The sequence below is a fragment of the Nelumbo lutea genome, chromosome 8 (assembly GCF_056320005.1).
Source record: "Nelumbo lutea isolate HS-2025 chromosome 8, American lotus-T2T, whole genome shotgun sequence".
In the NCBI taxonomy this organism is placed as follows: Eukaryota; Viridiplantae; Streptophyta; class Magnoliopsida; order Proteales; family Nelumbonaceae; genus Nelumbo; species Nelumbo lutea.
Window position 1 is genome coordinate 14,687,066 of NC_142691.1, and position 23,570 is coordinate 14,710,635.

A 23,570-nucleotide genomic window follows, 5' to 3' on the forward strand; every position below is an offset into this window, starting at 1 on the left:
TCGTTCTGATTAAAAAATTTAAAAAAATTAAAAAAATAAAAAGTGATCAAAACCGTTGATTGGTTTGACCACCCAAGTCAACGGTTTGCTAACCAATTCATGTTTTTATGGAAAAAAATCCAATTTTGGGAAAAATCAAGAACCGGTCCAGTCTGATCCAGTTCTGAAAACCATGATTTATATATTCAAATTCAAATCAGACTGAATATTCAAATATATAATTGAATTCAAATTTGAACATTACTTTTAATATCCATTGGATTTTCTAATTAAATTTGAATTTGGATATTAGTTGATTTGGTTCAAATTCAATCCATTTAGACCCCTAATTGTGTGACCAATGACCACGTGGTTAGATGGTCACTTGACACCCCTTCCAATTAGGAGGAATGGCCAATGATAGTTGTGTAAGTGGGTTAAATTCGATTTGAATCCATTTATTATTTTAGACAATTAATAAGTGTATAAAATAAAATTTTATTAATATAAAATATACAAATATATATAAGAATTAAATAATTGATGGAATTTAAATATTTATTGAATCAAAACAAGTCATATCCCAATTCAACTCTATTATGTCAAATCTTCGAATCCATATATATACATTAAAACTGGTCTTGTAGCATAGCTCTCCTTTGAGAGAAGCTATTTATCTATTTTCTCCTTTTTTGAAATTTTCATTTTTTAATTCCATGTCATTATTGAAACAACCAATGGCATTCACTTTCCCAATCACCTAAATAATCTCTTCTTCTACAAGTTCTCCTAAACTACCTCCTTTACTATCCCTCACTTTCTCCAAAATTATCTCTAATTCCTATTTATCTTCTAAATTATCTCTAATTCCTATTTATCTTCTAAATTATCTCTAATTCCCATTTATCTTCTAAATTATCTCTAATTTCTATTTATCTCCAAAATTATCTCTAATTCCTATTTATGTTCTAAATTATCTCTAATTCCCATTTATCTTCTAAATTATCTCTAATTTCTATTTATCTCCAAAATTATCTCTAATTTACTAGGGAGTTTCTCTCCTAAATTATCTCTAATTCCTATTTATCATCTCCCCTACTTTTTATCTATATCTATTTAAGAAAGTTTGGATTAAAAATTTAAGAATTATTTAAATATTCTAATAAAATTATATAATAACTTTTAAAATATTTATTAAAAACACCAAAAAATAACATTTTTACAAAATATATCCCGAAATTATGTACTAACAATCTAAATTATGTTTTTTTTTACTGATTATCAATTTAAATGTTTTTTAAATATTTAATAAAATGTAATAGCTTTAAATAAATAAAATTAAAACTATGTAAATATTTTATAGATTATTTAAATATTTAAATAACTAAATATTTATCATAATTAGATTTAAATAGTTAAAAATAACGAAATTATACAATAAATTTAAAAAATTTCTTCAAAGTAGAAAAATAATCATAACATAATATTCAAATTATTAATAGTTTAATATATTATAAAATTAATAATGAAATTATGTAATATATATATATATATATATATATATATATATAAATTTTCTCTTTTCTTTAATTTTTTACTTTTTTAATTCTATGTCATTTTTTAAACAACTAATGAGATGTACTTTCCCAATAACCTAAACAATCTATTCTCCTAAAATTACTCCTAAACTACCTCCCCCACTTTTTCCAAAACTATCTCTAATTTAGTAAGACTTTTCTCTCCTAAATTATCTCTAATTCCTATTTATCCTCTCCCCTACTTTTTATCTATATCTATCTAAAGAAAGTTTGGATTAAAAAATTTAAAAATTATTTAAATATCCTAAAAAAATTATAAAATAGTTTTAAAATATTTATTAAAAATCTAAAAAATAATTTTATATTTTTACAAAATATATCACGAAATTACATACTAACAATTTAAAATATATTTTCTGTATTATCAATTTAATTTTTTTAAATATTTAATAATAGTAATAGCTTTAAATAAATAAAATTCAAATAACAAAAAATATAAATATTTTATAGATTATTTAAATATTTATCATAACTAGATTTTAAATAGTTAAAATAACGAAATTATGTAATAAATTAAAAAAAAAACTTCCTCAAAGTAGAAAAATAATTATAAAATAATATTTAAATTAATAATTTAATATATTATAAAATTAATAATAGTATAAATTATGACTTTATGGATAATTAAATTAAATAAATAATTAATATTTAAATATTTTACATATTATTTAAGTATTTAAATAACAAAATATTTAACATAACATTGAAATTAATAATATTTTAATATTTTTACAAAATATTGTAAGTAATTAACTTCACTTATATCAAGTAATAATTTGAGAAAATAACTTTCAAAAAATAATATTTATTAATAATAATTTTAAACTCTTAATTTGTATTTATTATATAATTATATATACTAAAATTAATATTTATTGTCTGTTGTGATAAATGTATTTTCAATTATTATGTTTAAATTTATTTTGTTTTGTTATTTTATAGAAAACTTTCAATAATTATTGGAGATTAAATTACTATTATTGTTATAAGTTATTGATTAATATTAAATAGAGATTAAACTATTATTTGAGATTATACTATTTATTGACTAAGTTAATATATTTTTAGTACTTATTGTATTTTTGTAATTTCTATAATTATTTTAAATTTCATTATCAATATATTTTCATTAATTATGTATTTTTCTATTAATTTTCAATAATTATTGGAGATTAAACTATTGTTATTTACTAGAAATAAGAATATTAATTTAGTTGAAATTATGAGTGTTCATGAGTTGGTTCAGTTTGGTCGTAGGCTATTTAGCCAACCAAATTGACTTGGTCAGGTTGGGTCAATTTTTTTGGTTTGGTTAGTTTGTTCAAAAGATTTAAACTTAAAATTTTAATTTACTTTTAAAAATTATAGTGCAATTATTAAATAATAAATTAAAAAATTAGATTTATGATATGAAACATTTTAGACTAAAAATATGGGAAAATTCCCACTTTTCCATATTAAAAGTTATATTTAAAATATAAAATATTAATATATATCCATGGTTAGGTCGTTCGATTTTGGTCGGTTTACAAATAGCCAAAGTGAAACTAATCCAACTTCGTCGAATTGGAAAATTTTTTAAACAAAGCCAACCTAAAATACTAGAAAACCGAGCAACTCAAGTCGAGTTAATTGGGTTGGTCGGTTTCATCAGTTTGATTAATAAACCTAATTGGAATTAATTATTTTTTTTTTGTGTTATAAAAATTTTATTAAAAGTAGAATATAAAATATGAATAATTATTAATTGCTTAAAAATTTTGAAAATATAAAATAATTGTGTACTCTTATGTGTTTCTATTAGGGTCATTTATTAGAACACACTTTAAGGGATAGCAATTTTCCCCATCACTGACGGAGACTCAACTTCCCAGACCCAATGGGGCTCAGGATGGGGATTGTTTTGGCAGGGCAGAGGCAGGGATGGGGATTAATAAGAATCCCCATGTTGAGGTCGGGGTTAGGGTCAGGGATGGGGATTGAGGTCCCTACCCCACCTCGACCTTGACCCCGATTATATATATATCAAAACAAATTTAAAACATTATTTTTATTTCTTTTAAATAAATAAATAAACTACTATATTATTTATTTAAAAGAAATAAAAAATTTAAATTATAAATAATGTTTTAAATATGTTTTGATATATATATATATATATAAGTTTTTATTTCTTTCAAATAAATATATTTAAAAAAAATACTATTATCTAAAAACATTTTGAGGTTTCAGGTCCCTTCGAGGAACCCATCCCCATTGGGGATCAGGGATGGGGGCTATTTCATAATCAGGGCCAGGGACAAAGAATATGATCCCCACCATGTTGACATTCCTATACACCATATAGTTTTACATATTTACTTAAACCTACCTTATAGTTTTCATTTTACTAAAACATCACATATGTTTTACAACTTATTTACTTAATCAACATTTCATTAAGAAGTATTTGTTTTGCCATTAGGCCAATGATTTTTTATTCCAAAAATACTCCTAACACTTTTTTCGTATAAAAAACAAAACTGACCAAATATAGCCAATAGAGTGGTTGCCCGTGTCTTATTAAGGGAAAATGGTATTTTTATTTTTATTTTCTTTTTATTAAATTTATTAAAATGAACATTAAGGTCAACATTGTCATTTTTCATTATAATTTAATAGAAGATTGATTAAATCCATTACAAATTATAAATTGGTGTTTTAGTAAAATGCTAACTATAAGGTAGATTTTAGTAAATCCATGAAACTCTAAGGGGTATTTTAGTATATAATCCTTTCTATTATTTATCTTCCTCTTAATAAATCCTGTGAATCGCACGGATCCGCTAACAGCCGTATCCGATGGGTTTCTAGCTTTGGCCCCACCCCTGATTCACTTGTAACGTATTACATGGGAAGAGCCGGAGTCTGTGTCCACACACCAACAGTATAGTCCGTTGTGCACGTATCTGGTTTGTTTGTAGCAGATTCCAAGCATGGCTCGGTGGTTAAAATGAGCTCATACGACCATCACCATACCAACCATCGTTGGTCAAACGCTGCACTCTTGCAGACTCTTCAAATCTGAGGTCAAGCCTGCTGTTTTAATCCAATGAGAATAAGCTTTTAGCACTATCACAGCTGTAACACAAACTTTTTTTATGAATTGTGGCAGGCTTCGGATAAATAATTGAATCTAGCCTCTAGTGGGGAACCAGGAAGACGCCTCAATTCTGAATCCTGTGAAGCTCAATCCATGCTCATCGGATAATGGATTGACCCCATCTTGGGGTTTGCAAAATCAAGTTGATCATGTCTATTTTATCCCTGTGATCATGATTTAGTCTCTGTCTTCTTTAAAGGTGCAATAGCAGTATATTAGCATCAGCATTTTGCCTTTTTCCATTGATTGACTTGTCTTCATGGGATGGGTCCTCAGTGAACCCTGATCCACTCAACACCCACTAACTAGTGGTGGAAGGGGGAGGAGGAAAGAGAGATGGCAACCGAGGCTGTCGTTGCTGTCGTCGTGGAGAAAATTGCTGAACTCATTATTCAGGAAGCGGTTTTCTTGCGTGGGGTGAGAGACCAGTTCGAATGGATTAAAGGAGAACTCAGACAAATGAAATGCTTCTTAACGCACGCAGATGAGAAGCAGCAAGAAGGCGATGCGAGAATCACCAACTGGGTCGCAGACTTCCGAGACATTGCGTATGATGCAGAGGACGTTATCGAGAATTTCATCCTCAGCAGAGCAGTTCAGAGGAGGAGGGGATTCATAACAAGGTACGCTTCCATCTTCCTCAGTGACTTGTTGAATCGGCACAGGGTTTCCCAAGAGATTGAGCGGATCAAAGCCAGGATCGAAGATATCTCCAAAAGACAAGTAACTTACGGAATTCAAGAAGAGATGATTGGGGGAGAGAGGGTGGGAGAAGGGTCCAGCTCTGCTCGCAGAAGATTGCGAGAGCGGAGACGAATATCCCCTCACTCTGATGAACCCGATATCTTTGGTCTGGAAGAAGACATAAATTCATTGAAAGGGCAACTAATCAATAAATGGAACCTGCAACGAAGTGTGATCTCCATCGTGGGCATGGGAGGGCTGGGTAAGACGACGCTTGCTAAGCAAGTTTATAACAGTGTAGATGTCAGAAGCCAATTCAGGGAGTGTCGGGCTTGGGTTTATGTGTCTCAGGTCTACAATACCAAGGAGATTTTACAGGATTTAGCAAAGAAAGTGATGGGTCTCCCCAGAAAGGAGTCCAAAGAGATGAGTGTAGAAGAGTTGGAGGAGAAGCTCCATAGATTCTTTCAGGAGAGAAGATATTTGGTGATCATGGATGATGTTTGGGTAACAGATGTTTGGGATGAAATCAAAGGAGCCTTTCCTGATATGGGTAATGGAAGTAGAATAGTGTTAACTACTAGGAGTAAAGATGTTGCTTTACATGCTGATCCGGCTAGCCCAGTTCATGAACTGCAACTTCTGAGCGATGAGAATAGTTGGGCCTTGTTTTCAAAGAAGTCATTCTTGGTTGGAAATAGTTTTAGCGAGGGGACGAGTCAGGAGCAGCTGGAAAATGTTGGGAAGAAGATTGTGGACAAGTGTGGAGGTCTGCCTCTTGCAATTGTAGTGTTAGGAGGTATATTGTCAAGAAAAGAAAGGAGCTTGAGTGAGTGGACAAAAGTGCTTGAGCGCATTAATTGGCAACTGGATCAAGACAGAACTCAATGTTCTCAAATCTTGGCTCTGAGCTATGACGATTTGCCCTTGTACTTGAAGCCATGCTTCCTGTACCTTGGATCCTTCCCTGAAGATTCTGAAATCTCTGCACGCAGATTAATTCGTTTGTGGATTGCAGAGGGTTTGGTTCAGAAACGAGGTGGAGCAGTGGAGGATGTTGCTGGGGACTACTTGGAAGAATTAAGTGATAGAAGTATGGTTCAAGTAGTGGCAAGAAGGATGGATAGGACAGTGAAGAAGTGTCGTGTTCATGACCTCCTGAGGGACCTCTCCATATCCAAAGCTAAGGAAGTTGAGTTTTTTCAGTTTCAGGATTGCACCTCCCCTGATCCAGCCTTAAATACCAGGGCACGGCGACTTGTTCTGAATTCTAAGAATGACACAGAGGAAAACATACCGCTGTGGTACCATTACCACTCCTGTCAACCGCGACTCCGTTCAGTTCTTCTGTCCCTTAATGGTGAGCTTCCTGATTCAAGCATTAATGGACTCTTTGTAAGCACAACCAGGGTCCCTTTCATCTTTGGAATGCTTAGAGTGCTTGATCTGGGGTACGTGAGGCTACCAAAGTTACCCAATGAAGTGGGTAAATTGATTCACCTGAGGTACCTAGGCTTGAGAAAGACAAGAGGGAGTGGATCCTTCTCCCCCTCCTTTTGCAATCTTTGGAACCTACAAACACTAGATGTAAAGGATACTTCCATTGTCTTGGAGCGTAATGTAATTTCAATGATGCAACAACTGAGGCACCTCTACTTGACTAATGAATTTGATGGGATACAAGTGTTGGATCCACCAAGACTAGACTCTGTCTCTGATGGCTATTACCACCCTTCAAAGAATCACCGCCACCACCACCAGCTTCAGACGCTTTGGAGCTTGGGCATAGACAGGAACAGCCGTGTGAAGGATGGATGGGACAGCTTTATCAATGTAAGAAAGCTGCGTCTGGTGGGGGACTTACAGTCACAAGCAAAGGCATTAAGTTTTTGGATTGCAAAACTGAACCGCCTTGAATCCTTAGCTTTGTTCCACGGGGTCTATCGATATCTTAGGGATCCAATGGTGTTTCCCTTATCAGTGATGAACAATCACCCCAATCTCTACAGGCTGAGTCTAAACGGTGTAAGGATAGATAAGCTACCAAGCCTTTCTGAATTCCCACCAAACCTATCTCACCTTACCTTTGGAGACTGCATGCTAGGAGAGGAGGACCCGTTCCCAACCCTAAGTCAGCTGCTAAGACTCAAGTACCTCAAGATAGCATACTCCCAATGGAGAACAAAGCAGATGGTTTGTCCTGGAGGGGGATTTCCTATGCTTGATCACTTGATAATTTCAAATGCAGATCACTTGGAGGAATGGAGTGAGGTGGGGAAAGGAGCTTTCTCCAGTCTTAGAAAGTTGGAGCTCTTATCTTGTAGAAACATGAAAATGCTTCCAGATGGATTGCAGAATGTGGACACACTACAGGAACTGTATATGGATTGGATGTCGGATGAATTCAATGCCAGGGTTCAGGAAACCGTGGGAGAAGATTGGTACAAGATAGCACACGTGCCCTCCATAAGACGTTTTGGACCGAGTAGAAGGTGGAATTGAGATAAACCCAGAGTAAGGATTTTTGAACAAAAGGGAATGCAAGCAGCACAAGCGTGCTGTCTGTGCAGGATCAATGATCCACATTCCACAAACAGCAGCTGCTAATTTCCCGAGTGACTTGAGTGAATGTCCTGATAACAACAGTCACCCTTCACCTAGGCTTTTATTGTTGCTTGCATTCCACCATTTTCTGTCTTACTATTTTCTCTTCTTTTCTAATTCTAACACATGTATGTGCTATTGGATGGCCTGTAACTAACTGTATATAAGTGGAAGTTCAGCAGCCACCTTGCCATATAAGAAAAGAAATTCATTTCTTTTTTTCGGGATTATATGTTAAAAGAATCAAGTACTATAAGAAATTAAGGGGCAACACAGAGAAGAAGCACAAGTAGAGAATTGATGTGGACAAAGACATTATATGAAGTTACCTGGTACCAGTAGCTACCCAATTTATCCCAATGCGAAATACTCTTGAGCCCCATGTGTATTTATCATGGTCGTGACCTTTTCCTCCGACGGAGGACAAAATTTTTAGTTTTGTTTTGGTTGCTTGGAATGGGGATGGGAGAATAAATGCGAAGCCAGTGCCTACAACTATCGCTTTTAGACATACCTCAGTAAGCCGCTAAAGCATGCTCACAGTGCTGCTTATCCTGAATACCCACTCATTTTATTGGATTATTGGATTTTTCAATTGCCAGAGACCTGCCCACCATCACACTACTGTACTTATGATTTCAGTCACCTTACTCATTCAAGGTCACTCCTATTTTGAACACTCCAGTATTCTGTATGCGCCACTATTACCTATTTGAACTATTTGTTGTTAAGTGCATCCCTATGAAACTATTTTCGCAAATTTTACAGTTTTTTATCAGCCTCCAAAGTTTACATTAAGCAAGTTTGGAAGGTAATCTCCCCTATTGTTACATCCAAACATGCTTTTAACTTTTTTAAGTGTAACTAGTCAGGGCAGAAAACAGGTGCAAAGCGTGAGAAGAAAGCAAAGATTAACAAAGAAAACTATGTTATACGGAGTTAATGACCAAAAACATTGAACTGATCTCTTTAAAGCTAGTGATATAATCAACTTTTCCATCCAATTTGAGTAATTGATCTATTCTTTCAAAAATATCATGACTTCTATTCAATGTACACAGAAAAGAAAGATGGCATCTGATCAAAATGAAATGACTTCTGTGAAGTTGACCAAAGCCTTGCAATTCAAATTCATTCCTCAGTCCTTCGAAGTTATGACCATCAACCCCAGGGCACCAATGAGTATGTACTGCAAGAATCGATATCAAAACTCAGAATCTAGAATATATAAATGGCTCCATGGTGAACTTCATGTACTATCGAATAAGCCAAAATAACTTTTTAAAGTACCATTCCAAAATTATCTGCTGCTTTCTAACTACTAGTAACACTTTTTTCTAGTGAGAAACTTGTTAATCATAGATATGAGAAAGGCACATTTAATATCAGGTTTGACGTTTTTATATTTGTTTAATAAATGAGTATAACAAGTTCCCTCTGGTGGACATGTTACCTTTTCTTTCTTTCTTTCTTTTTTTTTTTTTTTTTCTTAAGTGGACATGTTACTTACCAGCAAGGAACAGTTTCTAAGAAAATTTATGACAAGACCCAAGAAAAGGGTCTTCCTTGTGTTCACACTGACTAGAAAAAGAACAGTGTGTGGAAACAACCTTTATAAGGAAAATCCTTGCCTTGTACAGATTCTCTATTAGGAAACATTGTTAATTATCAATAATTAACAGATGCACACTTAGTAGCTCTTATTGATTAATTGCTTAACAGCTACTAGTCGTAGTGGTAGCTATCACAAAATACAAGATATTCTGAAGAAACAAACCTTAATAATAGGTTTTTCTGTCATTATAATGGTGACCCATCCAACATATGGTAAGAACCTGCCAAAGAAGAAAAGGTGATCACTAAGTGCAAATAAATAAATAAATAAAGCATATTTTCTATATTTCCTTCTCATTTTTCTTTAATTGGCAGATGGTATATACAAACTCTTGCTTCTTTGCAATTTTGATTTATATGTCTCATTCTTTCATGGTAAATGCAATAAAAGAATAACACAAAATGTAACAAAGAAATCCCATCAGGACAGAGAAGTTGTCTCATGGTGCCACCATACCAAAAATATAAAGACAACTTCTCAACCAAAGTCTGACCTCCTGGAATTAACTGAGCAATTGCTTTCAGAGTAGCAAAGTGAGTTAAATGAAGTGAAAAGGCATAAATAATGGATGGAATTTAAATGCATGAAACCATTGACCTATTGCACCACTGACAATAAATTACACATGACAATGTCAAACACACAACATTTTGTTGGATAAGATTTGCCACAGAGCTCCAAAATGATAGCAGATCATGCAGAGCAGAAACTATAATACTGCACTAATATTGAATCCATGTAAAGTTTATATACAATATAAGACAAAGGTCAAATACACCCACACTACCTAGGAGATGAGGATATGTAAATTATGGCCACTTCTGAATGCAAGTGGCCTATGTCCTTGCACCAGATAAAGAAATAAAATGCTCAAGATATTTACCCAACAGCTCTCCCCATGATATGGTGCCGCTGAAGCCAGAGCTGACCTTGAGCATACAAAAGCCTATCGTCCCCAAAATTGTTATCACCTGACCAGAAAATGAAGAGAAGAGAAAATCAACATACCATCAGGGTGGTGGTCTCTTGTGTTAGTAGAATATAACAATTTAGGAAGAATGAGATTAGAACCAGCAAAATTTTTTTGAGACATTAAAAAAACAATTGGACATGATGCCCTCACTGAATTATGAATAACCCAATACTAGCTTACAGATGATTTCTCTTGTTAGAAGTCTTGATTTTGAGGAACATGGTACCTTTGGTGAGAATATCAACTTCTGTATCTTGCCGTTCATGAACCTACCAAAGAAATCAGTACTAAGTACAAAATAACCAAAGATGAAAACTCACACATATATGCACATATACAGATTAAAAAAAAAAAACCTATTCAATATCAACCCAAATGAGATTCCATTGAGGAAAGTTGTTTCAGGAACCATCATTTATGTTTTTCCCAGATGCACACCCAGAAGGGCTCCTTGTGTTACTACATGCTACTACCCATTGTCCATGGCATGGACTGTCTTTTCAATTTCATACAATCATCCTATCTGTAAGGAGAGATTCAATTGAGTCAACAAGGTCGAAGATTCTACCAGTTGATCAGCTTGACATAGGCTTTCCTGTCCTATTTATTCATTTGTTTATTCATAAGCAGCAAAGAAGGCATTTTTGTCTTGATCTAGTGAAAGTGTTCGATGAATCTTTTGAAAGGGGTAAATTCAACTCAGGGGCAAATGCAACTTTTATTGCCTTGGTCCCTAAGAAAGCAAATGCAGATCATCCAAAAGATTTTAGACCCATAAGCCTAGTGGGAAGCACGTATAAAATTATCTCTAAAGTGTTGGCTGAGAGGATTAAAAAAGTCCTTCCCTCTTCGATCCCTCCAAATCAAGGGACCTTTGTGTTTGAAGACAAATAATTGACCATATCCTCATTGCTAATGAATGTGTGGATTTCAAGAAAATGAGAAAGGAAAAAGGCTTAGTCTGTAAGTTGGACTTGGAAAAAGCTTATAATTTGGTGGACTGGGACTTTCTATTAGAAGTTTTAAGATTGAGAGATTTTGGAGCGAGATGGTGTAAATGGATGAAGGGTTGTATTTCTTCCTGTCATCATTCCATACTAGTCAATGGATTAGCTAGGGACTTCTTTCCAGCTAAAAGGGGCCTTCAACAAGAAGATCCCCTCGCCCCCTTCCTTTTCACTTCAATAGAAAATGTGCGGAATTATTTAATTTCAAGGGATGATGCTAATAATTTAATTAGAGGCTGGAGAGTTGGGGGGAATAATGTAGTGGTTACTCATTTACAATTTATAGATGATATTGTTATGTTCTGCGAAGGGGAAAGGGAGGAAACGATTAATCTACAAAGGATGGTAACACACTTCGAAAGGGTCTCGAAGTGAACTGGAATAAGAGTTGTGTAGCGGGCTTAAATAAAAAGAAAGGGGAGGTAGAAAACCTTGCTAGAATGTTGGGTTGTGAGGTAGGAGAAATGGAGAATGGCCATTACAGTACTTGGGACTACCCTTGGGAGGGAACCCAAATTCTAATAGCTCCTGGTATCCAGTAGTGAAAAGGTTTACAAAGAGGCTTGCAAGGTGGAAGATAAGTTATATTTCTTTAGGGGGTAGAATAACTCTAATAAAGTCAACCTTGACTAATTTGCCAGTCTACAGTCTACTACCTATCTACCTTTAGGATCCCCACCAAAATGGCCAATCAACTAGAGAAACTAATGAGGGACCTTTTGTGGAAGCCAAGAGACACAAAGAAAGACCATTAGCCCTAGACATTTTTCAAAATTATTCCATAGGCAGTGGGTGGCTCTAGGGAGCTTAGCCCAGTTGGTTCAGGCTTCAAGGGGTGAAGGCTTTAGTATTAGAGGGGCAATCCTATGGAATCCTCCATCATTTATTTTGTGTTGGTCCATATGACATGAGTAAAATATGAGAATCTTAAAATCCGAGTCTCTCTCTAGAGGCCATGATCGGCAAAATAGGGAGAACCCTAATACGATGGGCCCTGATCTTGAAGCAATTTAGAGGAATCAGCCAAAGTCTTTTTGAAAGTAGATGGAAACAGCATATATTTGAATCTACTATTGTATTGCAAGGGACGAAGGCATGAGGCTTATTTATTTGGTTCCCTCTAATTTTATTTTCCTTAGATCCTTGTACTTGTTGAGAGAACCTCTCTCTCCTACAATAATGAAATCCTTTATCCACTTACCAAAGAAATAATCCAAAATGCACAAAATTAATACAAGGCAAATTCAGATATTCCTATTTCATATATTTTTTTATAATTATTCCTATTTCATATAGTGTAATATTGAAAGGAAATAATTGAACAAAACACAAGTTTTCCACATAGAAGTTACCTTAATTACCCGATGGACAATTGGAATTTCACGTCCCTAATGAAAAGAAAAAAAAAAGTGTAGAATTAATGATATTAGCAATAAGTAATAACCGATTAGCCAAAAGTACACCAAACATAATGCATCTATATCTCTAGCTGAGGGAAATATTTGCAACAGAAGGTCAGAACAAAATACTAAGCATCATATATCAAATCCTCAGGTAAATCAAAGGTTTTTTGACAATTTCTTACATCAAAAAACTATTTTTGCCCACCCCATATGTTTTGTTAGCCAATGCAAAAAGTCTATTATAGACTACAGGTTTGGATGATCATCATTAGATGACAATTTCTACTTTCTAGATTTGTCACTATGTCGATATCTGGTTAATTATTAGTAGGTCTATAGATACGTCCTCATACAGTGATGCAAACTGAACTGGTTATTTTATAAACCAAAAAGATATATCAAGCTATTGCTCAGTGTGGGAAGTGTACAAGGGCAGCAGTGATTTAGACAGTGTGGAAAGAAAGAAACACAAGACATTTTGTGGGTGAATGAGAGGAGCAAAGAGACAGCGATAGAGCTCATAACTCTAAGGGTTGCACATTGGGTAAAGACCTTGAAACTCTTTACAGACTTCAAAGTGCACTTCTTCAGGAGTTTAGGAGTGCAGGGGCCATTGCTGACTCTTCCTCTAGGAAACAAAAAATTCTAGAGGTTTGTCACCTCCAGTGAGTGGTTGGATGAAACTGAATTTTAATGGTAGTAGTGTCAGCAATCCGGGTCCCTCAAGAATTGGAGAGGTGATTAGAGATGAGGGTGGTGTTATATGTGCCTTGTTTTCAGGCCCAATTGAGCAAGGTGGTTCGATAAAAACAAAGTTTTTAGCAGCAGTTTTTGGGTTGAGAAAGCCAAAGAATTGGAAATTGCTAGTTTGATTATTAAAGGTGATTCAAAGATAGTAGTGGGATAACTGAAAAAAAAATGTGAGGTGATTTGACAGCTTCAAATGGCCGTCAAAAGGCATGAATGTTCAAATAAGATGGGTTAGAAGATCTGCTAACAGCTTAGCAGATAGTTTAGCTAAGCAAGGGGTTCAAAGACAAAATATGTACTGAGCACAATCGTAATATAGTGTTGGGTGGCCAGTCCTGTAATGGGTTTGCTAGTTTCTCACAACTTCTTGTTGTAACCTGTTTTTTAATTATTAATGAATTTGAGATTCTCTGTGTTGCTGATTGAAAAAAAATTCCTGGACGTAATAGAATGGTAATAATGACCTGTACAGTTGACAGATCCATCTTACTGGAATCCCCCTATCTCAGGAATTTGGGATCAAACAGGTTTGACTCCAAAGCACATACCTTCAAGTGGCATTCACACTACAACTTACATAACAATTCAACATAGGGTAGGTCCTCCATAATGGAAATCATTTGACTGCTAATAGAGAGATTTCTTTCCAAACATAAACTGTGTTACCCAAATGCAGCAAGGACATTGCTAGACACAATGTTGGATATGAAATTTTCACAAAAAATTGGAGTATTTTTAGGGTAACAAATAAAAAAGAAAAATTATTAGAAGAAAAGGAAACTTTCATAAAAAAATGGAGTATCCTACACAATATGGCACCCTTGTACAGGTATCTGGGTATCATAAAATAGAATGCTGTACTTGATGGAGGCACACGTATTATTGTTAAAATCTTACAATTTACAACGTGATTCACAACTCAAATTATGAATTCCAAGGCTTTCAATTCAATTATTATGTCTGAATCTTTTTCTTAAAAAATCTTACAATCTATGTGATTCGTGCAATTCAAAAAACTCTTCTACAAGGAGAATGGAAACCCCCTCCGGAAGGAGTGGTTAAACTGAATTTTGACATAAGCAATCAAGGCAATCCAGGGCCAAAAGGTATAGGAGGAATTCTGAGAGATAAGGATAGCAACATCCTATCTTTATTCTCAGGACCAGTGGGAGTTGGTGACTCTATAAGAGCTGAGATACTAGCAACAGTACAAGGTATATAGGTTGCTAATCAACTTGGAGTGGAGAACTTGATAGTTGAGGGGTACTCCAAGGTGGTAGTGGGCTGGCTGTCAAATTCAGAAAATAGTCTTTTGGTGTTACAAGGACCTTTTAAAGAAAGTTAATTGGCTGCCAAGCAATATGGCAGTTAGTTTTCGGTGGGTCAGCAGATCGAAAAATGCCATGGCTGATTCTTTGGTTAAACAAGGGGTATCAAGGGGCGATTTGTTTTGGGCTACATTATAATTGTAATTCAGGCTAGATTGTGCTTATTTGCTCAATGCACAGTTCCAAGGGGAGGTAACATCTCGTGCCTCCTATTAGGCTGATTGTACACTTGTAAGCTTCTAGGAGGGACTGCAGCTCGCACCTCTCCATGGGATTAGGAATGGCAATGGGGCAGGTTTGGGGTGGGGCACCCCCTTCCCATCCCCGCCCCGTAGCCAAAATCCCTTACCCCGTCCCCAGTGGTGGAGCGGGTTTGAGGTGGGGCACCTCCTCCTTATCAGGGACGAGGAATCCTCAAATTTTCCCTCCCCGAGTCAACACCTAAAAATACATCATATTTGCGGTATTTTGGAAATTATATTATGGGAATTTAGGGGTATTTTAAACAGTAAATTATTGGACCCTAAAGGTTTTAGGAATTTGGGGAACATTTAAAGATGTTTTAGAAATTTATGTTAAACCTAGGCATATTTTAATAATTTACCACCAAGTCCGGGGCGGGTTCAGGGAATTATATGCAAAAGCAAAACGGCAAAACCCATCCCTGCCCCGTCCCTGTTTAAGATCGGGGAAAACCCGCCCAATTCGGGGCGGGGCAGGGCCCCAGTTTTACGGGGAAGTTGCCATCCCTACATGGGGTGTTGTACGAAATTACAATTCTAAATTAATAAAATTTTACTATTACTCATCAAAATAAAATAAAATACCACTCATCTATCAAAAAAATCTTTTGTTTTTTTAATATTGTTCAAAGGGCACTGGTTAAAATCTTTACTAGAATAAGATTTATTTAGGCTATTTAAGACCTATTTAGAAACCTTATTGAATTTATTTTCTATCATATTGTAGGTTAAAGAGCCACTATATGTGCCTTAATTGATTTTTAAGTCAAACTTAATCATATAATCTTTGACTCTAGTGTACAAGCAATAAACCCTGTTTATTATGTACATTATGGTAGATACAGATAAAATGGGGTAAATTTACTTTCTTATATAAGAGTTTTTGGCAGTTATGTTTTAATTTTTTGGCGCACTTCTAAGAAACATTAAAAAAAATCATATGATTTATGATATGATTCACAATTAGAATCAATTAAACCTTTTCTACAATGTTCAGAATATGGGCCATGCTACCGTAACAAAAACCCTAATCATAAGATAGCTTGTTTGGCCATGGGAAATCAAACAATGATAATGTCAAGCAAGAGAAGAACACACAAATCAAAAAAAAGAAACAACTAACATAATGAAAAGGCACATACATCAACATTAAACACGACAATTTCCCCTGCACGAATAGGATCCTTACTCATGTGCAAAAACAAAATGTCACCCTGCAAGAACAGAAATGAGTATAGTTGCAGCGGAATTAAAAAAAAAAAAAGAACAGAAATTATTGTGCAGCTAAGTTATATATAAGATGGTGACAATCTATGCACCACATGAGTAAACTATACCAGATTGGGCATGTTAACAGTAGGGAAGTTAAATTCTTAACCACATGGGGTAAGTTCTAAATAAATGGTGGCAATCTATGAATGAAGCACAATATCAAGGTAAATTATACCATTAGCCAAGTTCTTAACCATATGAAGTACAAAAACTGAGATAATGTTTCAATATGAGAATTATAGAGGCAATAGCTTTCTTATTGAGCATTTTGATTCTTAACTTTTTTTTTTTTTTGAGAAATAGTTAAGGTAAGTTTCATTAATAGCAAGAAAGAGGTATGGACCTCAGTACAATGAGGTGCTGCACATAAAGGCCATAACCCAATGTTGGTCCCAACAATCTGGTGTCTTGGAAGGGGTAGACTGGATATGGTCCTAACCTTCAACATTTTCTTTTGGCATAAAGTGATAGCTCCTCAGACTCAAACCCATGTTCTCACACTTGCCAGCCCGAGATTTTACCATTACACCAAGTAATGGCCCCTACAATGAGGTAATGTACATGTATATCCATTTAGGGCCTTTCAAAAAAAATCCACTTTCAAAAAAGCAGCAGAAAAAGTATTATCTTTAAATACATTGTGTATTAGACAACCAGTTCCTTAGTTCTTCAACCACTACATCAATCACCATTTCTTTGGATGATGATTTCCGCTCAAATATTCTACTGTTCCTTTCATACCAAAAGCCCACAACACTGCTAATGGAATGGCTAACCAACATCACTTTCCACATTTTCCACTAGATATGTGAAGACTTAGAAGCTAGAACTGAAAATTTTTTATGTTTGTAATTTGCCATTGGGGTCTTTTGTTTTCAACAATGTTTATTTGAAGCTCTTTTTATAATTACCAAGAATTTTAGTAACAAATACATGAAATGAGAGACAGACAGACCATCAAGCCATAGCAGAACAGAGAAGTGGCAAACAAAAAACAGCCAATGGACTCAAATATATATATGTATCCTTCACAAGAATGTCCAATATGTAATTAGCCCATCATGGCACCCATGAGAACAGTATAGTTAAATGAAGATTCAAAGGACACCTCAACCTTTCTTCATGATCTGAAATGCTTGCCCTTCTGGATTACTACTAAAACTTTTGCCAAACCCTCATGAATAACAGTGGATATGATTTTAAATAGAACAGATTGGTGAAACAGGAATAATGTAGCCAACCCCACATAGTTGGGATAAGACGTGGATGATGATGATGATGGGAAGAAGACTTGTTCAATAAAAAAATACTATTTCCCGACAAATTTAAGGAGACGTAAGACCCTCCAAAGCCATTATTATGTGGATATCTTTGACTGAAGCATTCTGTAAAGGGATAGAAAACAAAGGATAAAATAGAATAGATCTAAGAAAGGTACAAATAGAACTCTAATGGTAGTATAATGGAAATATAATATATATATATATAAGCAAAACCTTGGACCAGAGGGCTTATTCATGAGACAAATGGGTAACCTCTCCTTTAAAAGTATCTACTCTCAAACACATGGTTACCTCCATTCTCAGAAAAGGTAAGGTTATCTCCACTCTCAAAAAAAGTGCTCACTTCAAAAGATGTGGATGAGTGGATCCCATATTAATAAGAACCAACCTTTCTAACTTTTTATAACTCAAATAAAAGACTCACCATAAAGATTTTGACATGTTAATTAATGTGGGTCCCCCTTTTTAGACAAAATAGGTCCTTAATTACAAATTAAACCTGATTTAATTTCCTAAATTAAATAAGAAAACCAACCAAAATTTAACAGAAGTAGTGGATCCCAAACAAAATAACAGGTTAGTTGCCTAGTTATTATTTAAAACAGTGTTGTCAAACCCAGATTGGATAAGATATTAAATCTTCAAACTGGTGATGCCATTTCAAAACTCCCCTTCTTTTGACGATTTTTACTGGCTGAACAACTAAATTGTCAGTTAATGTGGTAAGCCCATGACCAGTGATGTTTCCAATTTTGTCTGATATGGTCTCACAACACTTATGGTAAAATCTCAGGTTGACAAGCATGACACTGGAGGTTCAAGTCTGAGAGAAACTACCATGTGCAGAAAGAAATGCCAAAGGTTAGGTCCTTATCTAGTCCACCCCTCCCAAGACCCCAGATAGATGGGACAATATCAGGTAATGGCCTTTGAGGGTCAAATAATACTGCTTTAAAGATCATATGCATAGCATTAAAGAAGATTAGTTTCACTGTATATCATACTATATTTTCACATATCATAATGATTACAATACAATAATATGCTGACTTAATTGAAACTTCAAAGCATACAGAATTTTTTTTTTTGTTTTTTTTCATCAATACATACAGTTTTTTCTATGAATAGGACTAATGATTTTAGACTTAAGCTCTCAAGATAGCCCTACTAGCATTGGACTCACCCTCTTGAAGCCAGGTTCCATGCTCCCAGAAAGGACAACAACAACAGGCGATTCACTACCAGTGATACACATCAATCCTTTCCATATTATTAATGCTGATGTAACAATCATGCCTGAAACAGATTAAGGGAAAAAAACTTTAAATGTGGATACAGAAGGCCCCCTAATGGAAAGATAAAACAAAATAAAATTGATGAAGAAACATTTTAATTCGAAACTAGTGCGAATCTTGGCATTGTTTTCTCTTTTGATCACTAACAACATATCAATAAGGATTTAATCTATAATTTGATTAAAGATAAAGCTCCCAGAGTCCAGGAAATGAGACACGGGAGACAAATACACAACAATTAGCCAACCAAACACAAAAGCAAGAAACAGGAAATATAAAATAGTTTCACAGTTGAGGGACCATTTGATACAGTTGAAGTGATTAAACTGAATGACTTATTGCCTTGTCTTTTGATGATTAAGTAATTAAGGAGGTTGTGAGCTCCTTAATGGCTGAAGCTAAAGTTGGTATGATTACTATATACTCAAAATTTTCATTATTTAATTATTTCATGGAATCAGTGCATTTGGAGTCAGCACAATGATTCAGCTTCCCCTATGTAGGATTGGAGCCAACTCAGGAGTCAGCAAAACCATGCTAAGGAATAAGGAGTTTACACAAAACAGTTTACATCCTAGATACATCAAACATTCAAATTGATTTTAACAATAGCACATAATCGATATCTAGTTGAAACTAGAATTTCACAACACATGCCTAAGGCAGAAACATCTAATAAGAACATTGTGTGTGAGAGTAAAAATGCCAGAACAGACATGCATTCACATTTCATGAACAAGAAAACTACTTCTGTTTCCTTACATGCCAAAAGGGATGAAAAGCCATACGCAAGCGTATTTAGTAAAGAAACCATAAATTGCCCATTTTAGTTAGGTTCCTCATCTTTCAACAGAGAAAATCTGGGGACAAAAAAGAAAGAGACAAAGGGAAAAATTAAACCACAAGTGTCTCCCTTTCATGGGACTCAGCTCTTTGGGCTACATTATAGATTGAAGAAGGCCTCTCTCTTTTCTCTCTAAAGATGTCATTTCTGACCATAACAATTCTGCCATCCAACATATCTCCTCAGCTTGTGGATGAGACCTGTCACCTGAGGAAAACCCATGCATGTACGTTGAACCACCAACCACATCCACCCAACTAAAACCAATCTCCTTCTTTACTCCCCTTTCTCTCATCCCTTTCCTTACCTTTGCCACCTTGTCCCACTCTCCCTTCTCAGCATATATGTTAGATATCAGCACATAAGAACCAGATTCCATGGGTTCCATCTGCATTAAAGCCTCAGCTGCCCTTTTACCCATTTCGACATTCCCATGAATCCTACAAGCCCCAAGTAAGCTTTGCAATGCAGACAACCCTGGCTTTGTTAACATCTGACGCACAAACTCCTCTGCCTCATCAAGCCGCCCTGCCCTGCCCAACATATCCACAACACATGAATAATGTTCAGGGGATGGTTCAATGTGATGATCTTTGACCATTGAATCAAATACTCGACAACCCATATCTACCATCCCACGTCGGCCACAGGCAGTTAGAACAGATAGAAAGGTAATTGAATCTGGTGGGACTGCTTTTCTTTGCATTTCCTCAAACAGTTCCATCACTGATTCGTAGTCTCCATGCCTTGCATAGGCAGAGATAATTGCCGTCCAAGCAACTTGGCTTGTTTGAGGTGATTCACTAAATATTTTCTGTGACTCTTCAATGCTCCCACGCTTTGCATACATGTCCAGGAGTGCACCAGATACAACTGGGTTGGTATTTAACCCAAGTTTGATTATGCAGGAATGGCACCGTTGCCCTTGCCTCAGTGATACAGATTCAGCAGATCCAATTGCACTTAAAACACTGCCAAAAGTAAATTCATTTGGATAGGATTCTAGTATTGCTAAGGAGAATGTCTGTAAAGCTTCTTGAGACATCCCATTTTGTGCGTACCCAGAAATTAAAGCATTCCATGATATGGTCTCTTTGTAGCTAATCCCATCAAAGATCTTCTTTGACTCCTTCATGGACTCAAATTTAGAATACATGGTAATGAAACTGTTGGAAACATTCAATTCAGACAAGAAACCAGTTTTTATACAAAATCCATGAATTGTATGCCCTTCTTTTACCAAATTCTCAACTGATATAGCATGGATTAATCCAACAAATGTTACTTCATTTGGATAAACTCCATCTTTTCTCATATCAATGAAGAGAGAAATAGCATCTTTTTCATTTATAGAAATCATGGTCGTCCATGAAATCACATTGCGTTCAGTCATGCTCTCAAATACCATATTAGCATCTTCAACCACCTCACACTTTGAATACATTGAGATGAGAACATTACAAACTGAAACATGAGTCCCATACCCAGATCTCAAAACTAGACCATGTATTTGTCTCCCAAGTTCCAAGCTTTTTTCATGGCCACAAGCTGAAATCACACTAGAAAAAGAGACATGATCAAGCTCCATACCTTCCCTCACCAATTCAACAAATGTATAAACTGCTTCTACCCCATAATTTCCTTCCTGGACATAGCCTGAAAGTAGAGCATTCCAAGAAACCGAATCTCTTTGGGGCATTTCATCAAACAATCTCTTAGCTTCTTCTAGATAGCCCCACCTCGAGTACATTGTTATAAGTGCATTCCCAACAAATGTTTCAGAGTCAAACCCAGATTTATTTACAAGGGAATGAAACTGAAAACCCAGAAGACAGTCCTGAATATCTGAGCAAAAGTTAAGAACAGTAGTATAAGTCACAGCATCAAAGGAGACCCCAGTTTGATGCATTTGAAGAGTGAATCTTAGCGCATCCTGACTTTCATGGAAACCTGAAAGAACCGTGTTCCAAGAAACAATATCCGGGCTACTTAAGTTCTTGAAGATTTCAAACGCTTGATCAAATTGTCCAGATTTGCAGTACATATTCATCAGAGAATTCGATACTGTGACAAACGAATCAAACCCAGATGAAATTGCAAGTCCATGAATTTGGCACCCGGGTTTTGGGTCCCCACGACAAGCCTTGAGAGCAACAGCTACAGTAACCTCATTGAGGGTGTTGGTGCCACCCCACCGCAGCTGCTCCCTAAGTAATTTAAGAGCTTCCAACTCATGGCCTCTATGTAAAAGCATAAGCATAGAGTGGTTGATGGAGCCAATGTTCTGTCGAGGACTTTGGTCGAGAGAGTAGTGTTCATACTTGTATGAGGAATAACTTTTAGTATTTCTCGTCCGTTGGTTAGCTATCCTAAAGAATCTTTCGAAATGCAATTGACGCGTAAGCATGAGACGACTCCAGCACACCAACGTCGTGTCTAACTAAACCTATATGTTGCAGACTTGTGATTCAAGTGGATCTTATTACTGACATTCTAGTAGGGTTAAGTCCATCCCCAAGAAAATGACCAAGGTGATATCCATGTTCATGTACTCTTTCACGTTGTAAGAGGCATTAAAGCATCGACTCATCGACTTTTTTCTCTCAAATCAAAAGAAAAGGAAAAGATTAGTAATCAAATCAGAATGTCCAAGCAACGATTTCAACAAACCAAATACAATCCGTGAATGACAAGGAAAACAGCTAATGAATAGAAGAGGGAGGGTTTTACGAACCAAGGCTGACGGCCTGGGAGAGAACATGCCTGATTTGTAAAGATTTGATCGAGTCAATGGTCTCTCCGATCCGGCCCATTTTCGGATTTTCCCCCGTCCTTCCTCCTCGTTAGTCGTTTCTCACAGTTCCGAGCCGTCGAGTCTTTCGGCGTCTGGTCTAAACTCCAAACAAGACACAAATCAAACAATGTTTTAAAAATCGAACCAGCAACTGAGCCGACTCCGGATGGGTCAGTAGACTCCGTACGATATGCTTCAAGTTCGATAGGTTGCATGCCGTTACCTCATATCTACGCCAATCAGAATACACCACGTCATACTATAAGGTTGGTCCCAAATAATCTGCTGAAATGAGTCAATGACAGTGAAAAACTGCGAGAGTGCGAGACCGCGGATTCTACAGCTTGCTTGATTTTGGAGTTCAAGTTTCTTCTAGGATTTCGGGAGAAAACTTTCATTCAAGTGGGCGTGCCGGAGTGGTTATCGGGCATGACTAGAAATCATGTGGGCTCTGCCCGCGCAGGTTCGAATCCTGCCGCTCACGTTTTCTTTTATGTAATTTTAACTTTTTGTAATCTCTGATTAGGAAACATAGGGCCAGTTTTTGGTCGGACAAAATGGCTACGGTTGGGATAGAGTTAAAGTCGGGCAGGCCCAACCCTAATTCCTAAGTCGGACGGCCCATCCAATCTGGCTCAGTCCGTATTGGTGAGTGCCAAGCTAGGCCGAGTTTAGGTTACCTAAAGGTGAAGCCAAGGCTCAACCTGAAATTAAAAAAATAATAAAAAATAAAACTTTTGAACCCAAATCCAACCCG

At 35.8% G+C, this 23,570-nt stretch overlaps 3 protein-coding genes and 1 non-coding gene across 5 annotated transcripts; 2 read left to right on the forward strand and 2 right to left on the reverse strand.

The window, feature by feature from the left end:
• Window positions 1-4,528: 4,528 nt before the first annotated feature.
• On the forward strand, window positions 4,529-8,237 carry LOC148842914 (putative disease resistance protein At1g50180). The gene is made up of 2 exons (XM_088957088.1): window positions 4,529-4,645; window positions 4,732-8,237. The coding sequence occupies exon 2, from the start codon at window positions 5,056-5,058 to the stop codon at window positions 7,903-7,905; it is 2,850 nt and encodes a 949-aa protein (XP_088813214.1). The 5' UTR covers window positions 4,529-4,645; window positions 4,732-5,055; the 3' UTR covers window positions 7,906-8,237.
• A 681-nt stretch (window positions 8,238-8,918) lies between these two features.
• Window positions 8,919-23,092, reverse strand: LOC148842915 (uncharacterized). Of its 2 annotated transcripts, none has more exons than XM_088958028.1 (8): window positions 22,754-23,092; window positions 19,064-19,176; window positions 16,468-16,539; window positions 12,955-12,990; window positions 10,822-10,864; window positions 10,506-10,593; window positions 9,785-9,842; window positions 8,919-9,196 (listed from the first exon to the last, which is right to left on the reverse strand). In XM_088958028.1, exons 1-8 carry the CDS (start codon window positions 22,830-22,832, stop codon window positions 9,146-9,148), a joined length of 540 nt encoding a protein of 179 aa, XP_088814154.1. In that variant the 5' UTR covers window positions 22,833-23,092; the 3' UTR covers window positions 8,919-9,145. The 2 variants fall into 2 exon arrangements, with proteins under 2 accessions (XP_088814154.1, XP_088814155.1); XM_088958029.1 differs by lacking the exon at window positions 22,754-23,092 and adding an exon at window positions 19,938-20,075.
• Window positions 19,870-22,426, reverse strand: LOC148842916 (Pentatricopeptide repeat (PPR) superfamily protein). Its single transcript, XM_088958027.1, has one exon. The coding sequence runs from the start codon at window positions 22,424-22,426 to the stop codon at window positions 20,114-20,116; it is 2,313 nt and encodes a 770-aa protein (XP_088814153.1). The 3' UTR covers window positions 19,870-20,113.
• A 123-nt stretch (window positions 23,093-23,215) lies between the features above and the next one.
• On the forward strand, window positions 23,216-23,297 carry TRNAS-AGA (transfer RNA serine (anticodon AGA)). Its single transcript has one exon. It is a non-coding gene; the product is annotated as a tRNA-Ser (tRNA).
• Window positions 23,298-23,570: the final 273 nt, after the last annotated feature.